The following is a 15,484-nucleotide window of genomic DNA, read 5'->3' as shown; positions in this document are numbered from 1 at the left end:
TCAGCTCTGAAGTTTCTGAAAAATGCTAGTCAAGTAATTATATGTCTGTGCCCAACCCATATTATCTCTCTTCTTTAAACATTTATAAAATATGAAAATCCTCATTTAATTCCAGGATCATTGTTAGCTATATATTTTGTTGATTATTTCTGTTGACTCTGCATTTTTTCTGGCAGAACTTCATCATTTATTTACTAACAGATGTGTCTCCACAGCATTGATTTTGTAGCCTTCAAGCTAATAGAGATCCCTTGTTTTGTGAATTCTTGGCATATACTATAGTTAATTAAGGCTTCCTAAGTAAATACAGGGAAAATTTGATGGTAGTGTCAATTGATTTTTTTAAAAAGTTATAGTCTAATATAAATGTGCCTATTCATCCCCTAAATTTTGAAATAATTTTGAATATTACACAAGCAATATACAGTATTACAGTGATCATTTTCTAAATTGATTGGTATCTTTCATATCAGCACATAGGTTGGTTTGTTTTTTCATTTTCATGCTTCTCTTTATAAACACATCCCTTTTGGTGCGCAGGTGGGAAGATGACAAAAAGTACCTGGTTAGAAACAGTTGCCTGATCTAGGCAACCCAGAGTGTGGAGGAAAGGAAATGCTGGCGAGAACCCTCCCTCTTCCTGCTCCTTCTCAGCAAGATTCCTCTGCCTATGAAGTTTCTTGCCTGTGTGGTTGTTGCCTGGACTAAGGAAAGCATAATTAGAAAATCAATAATTCTGCTTTCACACAATCAACTTTCAAATTCATTTTCAGAAGTAAATTGTATATGGAAGAAGGCCACTCTATATTACTTTTTTAAAAAAGTAATTTTGTGTTCAAATGGCACCAACATAATTTTAAATATGAGTTAATCTAGAGAAATAATTTTTAAAAAGTCAAGCCATGGAAAACTTAGTGGAAAATAGAGAAGAGTACTTATTAAACCTCCAGTATGACTAAGGAAACTAAAAAGGAAAAGTGTAACATATAAGATTTAAATTCCGTGTGTTGAAAATGTCAGCAACATCAAGTGGTAAACTGGAAAAAATTATGATGATGACAGATTATTAAATAATCAACTGATTAAAAATCCATAAGAAAACACTAAAATCAATGGTTTTTCATTCATACATTTATTCAAGAAATAGATATTAAATCTGCTTTGTGTCATACACTATGCTAGTTACTGAGGATACTCAGATGAATGAGACAACCTAATTCAGGTATACTGCTTATCAGTGAAAGGTAAATTAAAACCACTCAGTATTTTTTCTGTCAAATTTTAAAATTATTTAATAATTTTGAAATTATTAAAGGACCATATTCAAAACTGGCAAAGGTGTATTATAGAGATGATTCATACATTGCTGCTATTAGTATACATTATAAATATTTGGAATTCAATTATATATATATATATGAATTAATTATCTTTAGAATGGTTATGCCATGTGACTCAATATATGTACCTGTGAGTTCTATCCCAAGGAAAATGATTCTGAGTACAGAAGAAGCTTTATGCACAGAGAATGTTCAGAGTAGCATCCTTTATGGTAGAAAAAAATAGGAACAACTGAAATACCCTTCCACAAATGAATAATTAAGTAAACTCTGGTGTAGCCACTTGGACTACTACATATTTATCTTAAAGTGGTATTAATTGACCCACATAGTTTATTAGGGGAAATATAGTATTAAGTAAAAGAAAAAGCTAAACGGCAAAATTGTATAATCACTATTATATGGAAACTGAAGACTACAATGAAATATAAACAAATTTTAACAGCATTTGAGTTTGGGTACAAGGGCTTTGGATAAAATTTGTCCTTCTTTCTACTTGAGTTGTAGTTGATAACAGTCTAATAGCTAAAAAGAGTGTGCTGTTAGTTAAGGCTTCTTTGTAAATGTCATTGAGAGGTAACTGAAAACAATTTTGGGTGGTGCAGGAAATCATTAAAATACATGGAACATAAATTTTGCTAAATTAACTAGCAATGTGAACTCATCCTGGTCATTATTTGATGATTCAGAGAAAGGTGACAGTAACCAATGGAAACTGTTTTTAGTTATTGCGCAGGGGAATGAAGGGACTCCTTCCTGTGTTACATAGGCAATCAGTCTTTGCACTGAAGCATGATTTCTGCTTATCATTACTTTGCTTTGACTAGCTGTCAATGTATTAATATTCATACTATTATCATCTAGCCTCTTTTAAAGATAGCAATAGCAATCTGTTCTTTAAGTACAGATCTAAATTCTCCAGCTTGATTATATGTCAAATAGAGAAATACTTCCTATAATTTGCTCTGAATGTCCTCCTTAATTTCGAGCCTCTCATTCTATTATTATGTAACTAAATTCAAGAGTTGTCACCACCCAGTTCTGAGGGACATACATGAAAGACTTACAGAATATGTAGTCCATTTGAATTGCAGAAGGGGAAGAGAAAGTATTGTTTGGATAGAGGAAAGAAAGATCTCTGCCATTCAGTTTGAAAAAAATATGTATTTAAATGAGGACTTAGGTACATTTGTAACAGCAGCATCTAGATACATTGTACCAGCCCTGTACTTAGAAATCAAATCCAGGGCCAAGAGCATGCTAGGCATGTAGGCAAGTACTTTACTGCTGAGCTACATCCCCAGCTCGTACTGCATTTAACCTTCCACTTATTCTTTAAACATATTACAAGAATTTTTATGCTTGTGTACACATCTAAAGTGAAAATTAATGACTTGTTTTTCTTAACTAAGCATTCCTTTAGGAATCCCATTTAGTATTAAATTCTAAAAATTTCAGAACATAATGAGCTTTACATATATAGGGTATTGTTTCCACATCCATCTTTATTATAAATATTATGTCTTTCTTCCCTAGTGGCTCTTAAAATAATATATGTAGACTCTTATGTATTTTATAAATATAATAATCCATTGAATACCTATAAACCAACTAAAACATTACTAGTAATTGGCATTAGGTATGGCTCCTCCTTTATCCTAAATGCTCTTTCTTATCCCATGTATAATTAATGTCCAATATTATATTTCATCTTCTTGTGAATGTGTATAACAGGACTTGGTTCATTTTCTTTATTATATAATTTATTTAAGTTTACATTATATGTTTGTATATAATACATCTGCCATAGATATATATGCATGCCCCAAAAATGTGTTTATTATATTTTGGTTTTGAGTTGTGTAAAAATGGCACTATACTGCCTAGAACTTATTCTTGGCTCAATATTGTTTCTAAGATATAGCCATGTTGGTGACAAGATAATGACAGGCTATTTTTCAAAGTAATTAAACCAAATTATACTTACATTAACACATTATAAAATTTCCCTTTGATCTCCATTTTCCTTAATACTTTATTCTCAAACATTAAGTATTGCCAATCTTGTGAATATAAGATGATCTTTTGTAGCTTTAATCGGCATTGCCCTGACAACCTATGTGGTTAGCATTTTTTCATCTGTTTATGGCCCATGCATTTCCTTTTCTATAAAATGTCTCCAAATTATTTTTCCATGATGTTGTTCAAGTGTGTGTATGTGTGTATGTGTGTGTCCGTAGTCAAGGATTTATTTCAGTTCTTTGTATTCTATTCCATTGATCAGTTAGTTTATTTCTGTTCAGAACTGTCTTTCAGTTACTTAATTACTATTTGCTACTACTACTCAGTTATAACTATTTAATTATCATACTTTATGTTGAGTCAACATAAGGCATGGCACACCCATCCATTATTTTTAATCTTCACCAAGAGTGACTTGATTATTCTTAGTCCTTTGCTTTTTAATATAAATTTCTGAATCCACTTATCATCCATAAAACTCAGTTTTTGGTCACCTTTTTTCTGGTGGAATGTGATGTTCCAGCATCACCTATCTCAACCAGGTATTTCTGGAACCAGTTACTTCTTCAAGGAGCCCTGGTGTATTTGAGTTGGGAATGATATTTAGAAATTAATCAGAGTGCTAGATGTGCTTCATTGCTACCTGATGTCATTGCTTCTAAACACTTGAAGTGGGCAGAACTAATAATATCAGGATTTAAAAATCATGAACGTATGCCTATCCCCTCCAATTCAAATCCAAAATGACAGCATTTGCCTTCTTGTTCCTATATTGTATATGTATATCTATCTTCTTAACAGTAGTCATTTAATTATTCATTTCCTAAATTCTACAATGAAAAATTATTTTTAAATTAATAGTTGTCTACTCCCACTACTAAATAAGATAACTCTATAATTCGTATGGCCTTACAACCAGTGAGGGTATATAAACTAACCATTTCCATGAGTTTCTGGTTTAGTCTGCCTGTATTTCTTTTGCCAAAAACAAATTGTCAAATATATATTTGTATTTCTTTTCTCTTTTTCAAGAGTTAATATATATAATCCTTTATATCTTACTGTTTTTCATTTAACAACAGTACATCCTGGAATTCACTCCATATTAGTCAGAACGAGATTATGTTCATTTTTATAGCAGCATAATACTTCATTATAATGGTTGTACTACAATTTAATTCATTTCATATGAATAGATATGGGAATTATTTTCCAATATTTTGTGATTACAAATAATGCTATAATCAGGAACCTTATGAATATGTTATTTTGTATTTATGTAATGTATTACTAGATGTGGAATGACAGAGTTAGAGGGAAAATGCAAATGCAGTCGTGTTAAATATTGCCAAGTTCTCTTTCACTGAGATTGTACCATTTTCAGTTCCCGCTAGTAATGTTTGACCACATTTGTTTCCCCTTAGGCTCACCAGAAGAATTTTTTTCAAGTGTTTGAAGTTTTGACACTATGATAGATGAGAAATGGTATCCCTGTATAGTATATTTATAAATCTTTATTATCAATGAAGTTGATAATTTTTTCATACTTTTAAGGACCATTTGTATACCATTTTCTGTGAACTGCCCCTTCCTTCAGCCCCTTTTCCTCCCTCCCTCCCTTCCTTCCTCCTTCTTTCCTATTGGTTCTAACCCAGACCTCCCACACGAAGTGCCAGTTCATGACATTTCCTCATTTTCATATCAGGGTATCAGGGTTTTGGTCATATTCCCCTTGGATAGAGAATCTTTACATACTAGAGAGATTTGTCCTTTTATGTGTGATATATGTGGCAAATATTTTTTCCAGAATATTATTTATCTTTTGACTTTACTTATGGTCATTTTTGCTACATAAGTTTTTTACTTGTTTGTTTGTTTTGAGACAGAGTCTTGTTATGTTGCCAGGGTTGGCCTTGAATTTCTAAACCTCCTGCCTCAGTCTCTCTCGAGTAGCTGGGGTTGTAGGCATGTGCCACTGCGCCTGGCGATTATGAAGTTTTCTAACCCAGTTGAATTTAAAAATATTTTTATTGCATTTGTATTTTTGAGCCTTGATCATAACTTATTATTTCCTTAATATGGATTGGATGCTTTTTAGCCATTTATATAAATGAAAAAAAATTACCATTTATAATTTTTGCCTTAGTATTTATAGGGATGTGTGTGTGTGTGTGTGTGTGTGTGTGTGTGTGTGTGTGTGTGTGTGTGCATTTTATTTATAAGGTTTAGGTATCTTGTTATGCTTGCTTCAGGAAAGGAAGTTAACTGTTTTCCTTATTATTATAGTGTAGACCAGTTTATGTCACTTGGGGATTATCTGGCGTCTAAGATTGTTTTTGCTTTTTGTTCATAATATAGTTCTTTACAAATCTCTATAGAAAAAGAAAGCAAAACCTTTCCTATTTTGCTATGGTGCCTGTGTGAGGAATAGACAACTTGAAATGGTTATAACATTTAAAGACATGTAGGAAACAAGAAATAGAAATTAAGGGCTCTGGAGAGGCAAAAGAAAGTCATTAAATCAAAAAACACAAAGTCCTTTCCCATCCAGATGATAAGAGAGCTATAGATTAAAAAACCTTCCTTCATTTCTGCAGAAGTCAGTACTCTCTCACCTGCATTGCTGTTCTTAGTGTTCTCCTGCGTGAGCTGGACCTTTCATTTCAGTCTGTTTCATCACCTCTAGGACCCTTTTTATTTCTCTTCCCTTCCATTTATCTGCTGCTTAATTCCCTCCTACTGGTGTAGACTTTACAGCTGGATGTAGATGTTTATTTCCTTAATTAAATGTAACTTCAAGTTTGTAATATCCTCTATTTCCTCATGGTGTATGGGTGATTTCATTTGGTTTTCTTAGTGAGAATTTTTATTTATGTATTTATTTATTTATTTTTAATTTAGGTGATGGTTGCCATCTTATGAGAACCTAGACTCCTACCAGTGCCTTTCTTTTCTCTCTTCTTTTTTTTAAGACAAGTTTATTGAAGTACAATTTACATAAAGTGAAATTCACCATTTTTAGTGTACAGATTTGTGGGTTGAAAAACACATTCAGTCAAGTAACCACCACCACAATAAAGATACTTTCATTATCCTCAAATTGTTTCCTCTTGACCATTGATAATCAGTGTAGTCAATGCCTAGTCATTGGTCTTATTTTCTTTTCCTGGTTTTACTTTTTTCCATTATGTCATGTAAGTGGAATAAAATGCTGTGTAATCTCTAAGGTCTGGCTACTAAATTTGATATAATGCATTTGAGATTCATCCATTACTGTTCCATATGCCAGAGATAATGGCAGAGAATTTTACAAAAATAATGAAATACTTCGAAGCATGAATGCATGGAGCTCAGAGAGCACCAAGCAGCATTAAAAAAAAAAAAAAAAAAAAGGCAAACGTATATGCACCATATTCAAACCTCTGAACAAACAAATATAAAGAGAAAATCATGAAGAAAAACACAAACACACATTACATACAAAGGAATAATGGTAAGAATTTGAGTGTACTAGGCATTAGAAGTCATACAAATCAGAAGACAAATAGATGCCATTTTAAAGTAAGAGCTGTCAACTCAGAAGTCTCAGTGAAAATATCATTCAGAAATGAAGGCAAATTAAGACATTTTTGAACAAACATGAATCGATTAAATTCCTTGCCAGTAGACTACACTTTAAAAACAAAGATTAGCAAGATTTTTAGGAAGAAGGAATTTGATACCAAATGGAAATTTGGAGCTACATGAAGAAATAAAAGAGTTTCAGAAATGGATGAAGACAAATATAAAAGACCCTTTTTCATTTTAATTAATGTAAAAGATAAATGACCAAAGTAAAAATAGTAGCCATGTGTTTTAGGTTTGCATATATATAAAAAGAGAAATGTAAGATGATAAAAGAACAAAACCATGTGAGAGAGAAATTAGAAACAAACTGATATAATGTTTTTGTCTTGTAAGTACAGTATTATATTTGAGAGTACATAATATTAAAATGAAGATGCACATTATAAACTCAGATGCAAGCATTGTTGAAATTTAAAATTGATAGAAATAAGTCAATAGAGGAGATAAAAATGCAATCATAAAAATAATCTCAAACTAGGCAACAAGATAGAGGAAAAAAGCAAAGAACAGTGGAATAAATAGGAAACAACTAGAAAAATACTGTATTTTAAATCCATACAAGTAACTATATTAAGTGTAAATGGTTTAATTATGCCAACTAAAAGATTATCATTTTAGGTAAAAGAATAAGATACACTGTGTGGTTTCTTTGAAAATATTCACTTTAAATGTAAAGGCATAGATATATTAAAAGTAAAAGAACGGGATTCAATATCCTATGCTAGCATTCTGAAAATTCTAGTTTCTTCATGACCCTATCAAGATTTGATACTGAACATCTTTATTTTAGCTATGCTGGTGGATACTTAATATGATTTCATTATATTTCTCTGATCACTAATGAAGTTGAACACCACTGCATATTTTTATTAACCATTGGATATTGAAAAACTATTAAAAGTTTGGTTTTGTTTGTTTTGTGCCCATTTTCCATCTTTTTCCTTCTAGATTTATAGTTGTTTATGTATTATGGAGATAACCTATAATATTCTTATTGTTTCTGCTGACTTACACTGAACTTCCTAGTTGTGTGCTTGGTGATGTTTGATTGTAAACTCAATTGTTTGTACTCCGTGGAAAGCCTGTGGGTCAAAATATAAGGTTTCCTTCAGAGGACTTTCTTTTGCTGTTTCTGGAATCTAGGGGATACCACTGGTCTGAAACCCTTTTGCCTTCACCTTGAAGATCAGAACTCAGCAAAGGTTCAGGCTTGTTGACACTTTTCACCTGGGCAATGCCACTTTAAGTATATTCCCTCAGGGCAGCTTCGTACTCCCAGTTTCAGGTCTCCACCTCTGCAGTCATAGCTCCTGGCTTTTGATCATGTTTTTCTTTTTAGAAGAAATGTTAGTCCTAATGGAAGACGGTTTCTTCACTATTTTCTATATTAAACCCAGCCATAAAGTAATTTTTTAAAAATTCAAATTATTTTAAATATTAAAGATTTAATTGGAGGAAAAGTATTAATGTTGCATTCTCACTCTCAAAACATTTAATTGCATGTGTATTACAAAGTATTGTTTAATTTTAGAACAAGAAAAAATGTTAGAAGGTTTTTGTTTATTTATTGACTTGTTTGTTTTTATTTAAAAATTTTCAGGTGAGATTCAGAAATACTAAATGATTGGAGAATATCATGCTCAGTGAAATAAGCCAATCCCAAAAAACCAAAGGCCGAATGTTTTCCCTGATAAGTGTGATGATATGTAATGGGTGTGGAGGGATGGGGAGTGAGAGAAGAATGGAGGAACTTTAGATTATGTAGAAGGAAATGGGGGAGAGTATGAAAAATGGTAGAATGAGACATATCATTACCTTATGTACATGTATGATCACATGAATGGTATGAATCTACATCATGTACAACCATAGAAATGAAATGATGTACCCCATTTGTGTACAATGAATCTAAATGCAGCCTGTAAAAATTTAAAAATGAATAAATAATTAAAAAAAGAAAGAAATACTAAGTGATTTAATCAAGCTTTGTCAGCTTGTGAGTGACCAGGACTAAAACAGAGGTTTTTCTGACATACTACTATATTTTTTCCACTGAAAAGTCTTCTTTTATTTACCATAAAGTTACTAATGATTATTATTAATTTAGCAGTTAATAAGTCTTTATTATTCATTGTACAACCTATTTACTTTATGGGAGTTTTTTCCTCAAAACTTTATACAGTCCTTACAGAATTATAGATAATTAAAATTTCTAAATTCTTTAGTATTAATTTGAAATTCTGATTTTTCAAGCTACAAACTCCCACTGTCTAATAAAAATTATTATACAACAGTTTATTGTTCAACTAATAGAGGGAATTTTTCTTTTAAAACAGACTTAAAAAAGAATTAGAACTTTATAAGGAAGAGGACATGGAAAGTGTTTATGAAGCCCTCCAAACAGAAATAGAGTTTCTGGAGTTGGTATGTCACTAATAGTTCAACTTCTGTTTTGCTTTAGTTTACCTTCAGGTAGGAATGGTTTTACTGAGTTATGTATCCTTGAGCTAGTGTTTTGCTCCTCTGCAAAAACCGAAAAGCAGCAATGAATAAAACTAGAGTCAGAACATAAATCTGTAACATGTTTTGAGTTCCCGGAGAGTTAGATGCTACATAAAGCAAGTTATAGTCAAAGATAATATGTACAATTTCAAACTAAGTTTTTATAAATTTAAGTCTGACCTCACAGCATTTCCTTGACTGAAACTGTTCTGTTATTATAGGATTAATGCACTGAAGCAGTTTAACTTTCATAATGTGTAAAAGCTTTTTGTTTTTGATAGGTATAAATTATACTTTCATTATATTTGATCCTGAAACTTTCTTATTATAAATTTTTATGATATCAAAAACTTTGGATTCAATTATTGGAAACTTATTTTCAGATTGTGTGAGAGCACTTTAAATTACTTTAACTGCTTTCTTAGGTTGTTTATAAAATGAACACAGTATTTGCCATACTCTATTTAATACAAGACATGCAAAAAGCATGTTAAAATATAGTTTTAATTTTATATATTTTGTTTCATGTTTTTTATAAACATTTTCTTGTTAAAAATGTTCTGATTATGTTTTGATTTATTATTTCTATAAAAACTTTCAAATAAATAATAATTAAGAAATGCCCAGAGTTATTACTGTACTGAATGTAGATAAATTTTATGTGATTCCTTTATTAAGTATTTAAGTTGAGGCCAGGCAAGGTTGTGTACACCTGTAATCCCAGATGCTTGGGAGCCTGAGCCAGGAGAATCACCTGAACAACTTAGTGAGCCCATGTCTCAAAACAAACAAGAAAAAATGAAAGGGCTAGGGATGTAGCTCAGCAGTAAGGTGCTTGCCTAGCATGTGCAACACACACACACACAAATAATTTAGTTTTCATTAGGACTATTTATCATATGTTTGCTTTTCAGACGTTGGCACAGAAAGATATTCAAGAAAACAAATAACTTTTCAAGAGTCAATGATCCATCTGAACTTGACCAAAGCATCTTAGAATCCAATTGTTATGATGGATGCATCAGTGGTACCCATTATAGCAGATTCTTATGCAAAATATGAGGTCCAAAATATTTATTTGTTGGTATCTAAGAGGATGAGTTTATTGGCACATCAAAATTATATTTTTGTCTTGTCATTCACTCAAACTAGAAGGGTTCTTGTGTGGTATGCTTTTGTTTTTAAAGGAAGAGGAAAAAAAGTAGATATTGTGTTCCCAAGCTTTGTGCAGTCCTCTGATCTTTAAGCTGATCTGTCCTTTCTGATCTATACTTTTCATTCTTTATTGTTGCTTACCTCAGGTTCAGTCAGATATGTAGGAAGAAGTGCTCAGATTATTGACTCAATTTTGTTGGTGCCATTTCCACCAACAGAGGTGCTTACTTTCATTTTAATCCTTTTCCAGTTGTAAGATGTCCACTGACAGAGGTCCTCTGAGGCCTTTCATCTGTAAAAGCTAGTGTGGTTTTTTTTTTTTTCCCCACTTTCTCTGTGTGTCTACAGAGTTAATATCTGGGGCACCTGCTGCCGTTTTCCAGCAATTTGTGCCTGCCAGTTTTCTTCCTAATGCCAGTGTTGGTTAGAATAAAAATAAGTTATCCACTTGGGGAGGTGCGTAATCTCCTTATAGCCATCAGGATTCATTTTCACTGGTGGCTTGAAACATTGCATCTGAAAACTATACTTATGGTTGGATCAAACTTAGTATTGCCATCAGACTTCCAACACACTTATTTTTCCATTGTTACTACTCCTGACTAGGTAGAAAGATACGTTTTCACTGTTGTCTAAAAGTGTGTTGAAACTATTTAATGAGACTCTAGATTGAGTAGGTGGGGGAAGGGAGCAAAACTTATTCAAAATGTACTTTAAAGTACCAAGTTAATGTTAGATCCATGTTTTCTTTTGTCATTATAATTGAATCAGTGTAACATGAAGTAAGAAATGTTCATAAATGCCATAGATCTATTGACATTAAGGTAGAGGACTTAGGTTTAGAGTCAGAGCAAATCTTATTTTGATAAAACTTTTTGTATATATTATTTTATACCCTTACTTCTGAATAATTAGCACACTTAAAACCCTCTGCTTAGGATATGTGGCAATTGCCATCTGTTGAAATAATTTGCATTTTCAGAAGTGATTTCTATTTTTGTTTTTTAATATTTAAATTAATAATAAATTATTTTCCTTAAGAAAAAATTCTTCTAGGGAATTGCGACCTATTTTATATGCAAATATAGAGTGGAAAATGGTTATTGAGATTAGTTCTGACTTCAGTCTTATTTTAGTCCATTTATCTACCCACATTCTAAGTCTTGTGAATATCTATTATTATATGTATATAATATTATTAATATACAGAAAGAGTGTACAAATAAAGCCATTTTACTTGCCAGTATTTTTCTTCAGTTTTGGTTTTATATCTAAAATATTAATGTGGACTAGAGATCTGCCAATTATTTGCCCAATTCACACACAATGATATATATGCAGAATAAACTGTTAGTGGTACTACTGTGCTTTCACATATACGCCTTACAGATTTTGTAGATTAAATATTCAGTAATAGAATAAGGATTCATATGAACCAAGTTTGAGAAAAAACTAAGGGTTTAGTATTTTTATTTTTTCAAACTATGCTTATTAAGATTTAAATTAATTTTCATATATAATCAAATGAATGATTACCTCTGCACTGCATGGTGGAGTAATGCAAAGCACTATTCATATGATACCAATCAAAGTAACTAGGACTATTAGAATCAGTGTGATTAAAGAAACAAATTCTCTGAAGCAAAGAAACTATAACAATCAATAACAATCACAGTGTACAAAGCTACCAATATAAAATATCAGCAGTGGGTTAGGTCCATTTCTAGTTTTTTTTTTTTTTTAAGACTTTGTAAGTCATAAAACTCTTAAGTAGGAAAATTAACTGAAATTATTTGGGTAAAGATATGTCTGAGACTGAATTTAATGACTTTGGAAATAAGACTTTGGCTGTGGAGAAAGTCAATTTTTCAATAAATATTATTCATTAAGTAAATTCATTAAATTTGCCATATTCTTAGTTATAACAAAGCACAAGCTAACCTGAAGTAATACTGACACTGTTCTGAGGTTCCTGGCAGAGTTCTTTAATGTAAGCAGTTCTTTCAGGGGCAACTTCACAATTTTCACCTCTCTGTTGGGGATAATATTTAAATGTATAGATAGTTTGCTGCATATTTTTTCCTGCTGATTAATGGAGCTATTTGCTAGGGGGGAAACAGCAACAAAATTATAGGCTGTGGAGCATGACCACTGGACTAGAAATTCCCTTCTTCCTTCCTTGGCCTAATTATTGAAATGGAATGAAAAAGCAAAGGTAAAGCTTTAACATATTTGTAATCAGGAAATTTCTATACTATCACTGTTTTGTCAATAATAGTGTTTTCTTGCGTTAAAAAAAAAAAAAAAAGCAAAACAGAACATTGAGAATACTTTGCTTCCCTGCCTGCTTGCTTGTTTTTCTTTGGAACTTAAAAAACCATGGTGAGATTCAAAACATCTAAGATAAGATTGAGGTCATTGTATTATAATGAATAGAATCTAGAGAACAGAGTCATTTGGGATAGATTATTTATTGTAGAAAACAAATTATGTTGTGAAAAAAATCTATTGAGTTTCTTACCAGATGAGTGGTCATTGAGTTTGCTGGCTGCAGATGGATAGACAGCATGCATTGAACAGGTCCTGTTCTAAGCTTTTGCTGAGGACAAAGTCCCTTTCTATTTCATACCAATCAATCATATATAACTATCACAATATGATGAATTTATTTGCAGTTCCTAAAACAGTAGCAGTTTAGTCATATGATTAGAAGTAAACATGAGACCATTTTAATCTTGGGTGTATCAGGGTAAGGTGTTCTGTCATTCAAATATTTATAGTATAAAATTTGGGATTTGAAGGTGTTCAACATGCTAAAAAGTCTTTTAACATTTGAAGCTGATCTATTTTAGGTGAACTTTTGTTTCCTTTTTGACCCCTCTTCTTTCTTTTGACATTCTGAAAACCTTAAGTGAAGCAAATATGTTTGCTTCTCAGAGTCTAGTTCAGAACATTTTCTGTCAAGGGAATTGTTTTTTTGGAATGTGAACTAAAAATGAAAAATATATTTTTTTTCATTAGCCTGAAGCAGGGATTAAGTCTCAGAGTTTTGTGGCCCTTTTATCTTAAGACAACTCTGTGTGTGTGTGTGGTGTATTAATGTAAGAATGAGACTGATGAAGTTATCTTTTAAATGTTTGAGATAAGAATGTTGCATTTGTGCTTTCTGAATATTATATTTTCAAATTAAGTATGTTTTTTCATGGTCAAATGGCCAAATCATCATACCAGTCATAAACTTTATTTTCTTATTTAATTTACTGACACATAACAAAACAATATTGGACAACATTGACTAATATGATGAAGAAAATGATGCAAGAACTGTCCCCTCATCTGTATGAAAGGATCAAGATATCAAGATTTTGTTTGCTGTTCATTTGTGGAGGGTCACATTTGTTAGACATGAGGAAAAACTGTGCAGGGCAATATGTGTTTTAAGAACATACTTTGGTTGGAGGAAAAAAAATGAAAGCATAACAAAGAAAGCCGTGACTGATGGCAAAGTGCTCTTCCAGCTGTTGCTATGAAAGTATCAACAGCAGAGCTGTCAGAATTGAATGCTTATTTAAACAACTGCTTTTGATACATAGCAAATTTATCTTTAAAGGGCCTTTATGAAATCAACAGCACCAGAATTCAGCTGTCTTGGAAAATAAAGAGTAAGTAAAATGTGAAATTAATAACAATGACTGGCATAAGTAGCTATTCCAAACAAGGCCCATAGAGTGAGAGAAAATGATTTCATTTTTTTCTTACAACCAGAGGATCTACTCTACTCTAATAATTCTAAGTTAATTATTTTCATACTTGTAATAAATTGTCATTCCAATTAGTTGGTAAATAAAATCTTGTTAAAATGAAACCCTCTTAATCTACATTTAATAGATGCAAATACAGTTGCTAATGAATATTTCTGGATATGGCTTTGTGATTACTGAAAGAAAGTACTTGCAAATTCAAGCCACCATCAAACAGTGTGTTATTGAAACAGTTTTTGTGGACACTAGACAAAGAAAGCACTCCTGACTGAGTGTGGGTGAAATTGAGGTAGTCACAGGGTCACTATAATATCAACCCTAAAATCTAGTATCAATTAAGGTGTATAAAATACCAAGGTTATATTTAGAAAAACATTAAATACCAAGGTTATAATAAAAATATTTTTATCCAATAAGGTCAAAGCTCTTTATTGTGATTATAGTTGAAGACCTGCATATATCACAATTCTTACAGAAGGAACTGATATTTTGATTGATGATCTGACTTGTGTGAGGTCACAGAGAGTAATGGGCCTCTTTACTTACAGTTTAATTGCTTGGGTTTCAGTTACAATATACCTTTAAAATACCTTGCTTTTGAAAAATTTCTTATGATAAAATTTCATACAACAAGTAAATGTTAGAAGATTTGAGAGTTATTAAAATCATCCTTTGGTACCAGAAAAGATTGACCAGAATCAGCAAATATGAATCTTTAATTAGCTAAGAACATCTTTCCACAGTCCTTGAGAAGAAAGGAGTAAATCAATACCAAACGGACTCAAATCAAGCATTATTGAAATTTCACTTTCTGGGTCTCTGTTATAGTTTAGATATGAGGTGTCCCCTAAAAGCTCATGTGTGAGACAATGCAAGAAGGTTTAGAGGTGAAATGATTGGGTTACTAGAGCCTTAACCCACTCCCCTCCGAGGGATTAACTGACTGGTAACTGTAGGATGGTAGGGTATGCATGGAGGAGGTGTATAATTGGGGGGTGCTTTTGGAGTATATATTTTGTATCTGATGAGTGAATTCCCTCTGTTTCCTGATCATCCTGTGAGCTGCTTCTCTCTGCC

General features: G+C 31.9%; 1 protein-coding gene across 1 annotated transcript in view; it reads left to right on the top strand.

The window, feature by feature from the left end:
* Window positions 1–10,441, top strand: part of CCDC172 (coiled-coil domain containing 172) — a gene marked incomplete at both ends in the record, with an annotated part of 69,611 nt that extends 59,170 nt beyond the window's left edge. Inside the window, 2 exons of the mRNA XM_079136645.1 lie at window positions 9,326–9,413; window positions 10,406–10,441. Of these exons, the coding sequence (XP_078992771.1) occupies window positions 9,326–9,413; window positions 10,406–10,441 (124 nt within the window). The remainder of the gene's footprint in view (window positions 1–9,325; window positions 9,414–10,405) is intronic.
* Between the last annotated feature and the right edge of the window lie 5,043 nt (window positions 10,442–15,484).

This window comes from Sciurus vulgaris (assembly GCF_902686455.1).
Source record: "Sciurus vulgaris genome assembly, chromosome: 4".
Lineage (NCBI taxonomy): Eukaryota > Metazoa > Chordata > Mammalia > Rodentia > Sciuridae > Sciurus > Sciurus vulgaris.
The sequence above is the reverse complement of the archived record's forward strand: the minus strand, read 5'-3'. Positions and strand labels throughout refer to the sequence as shown.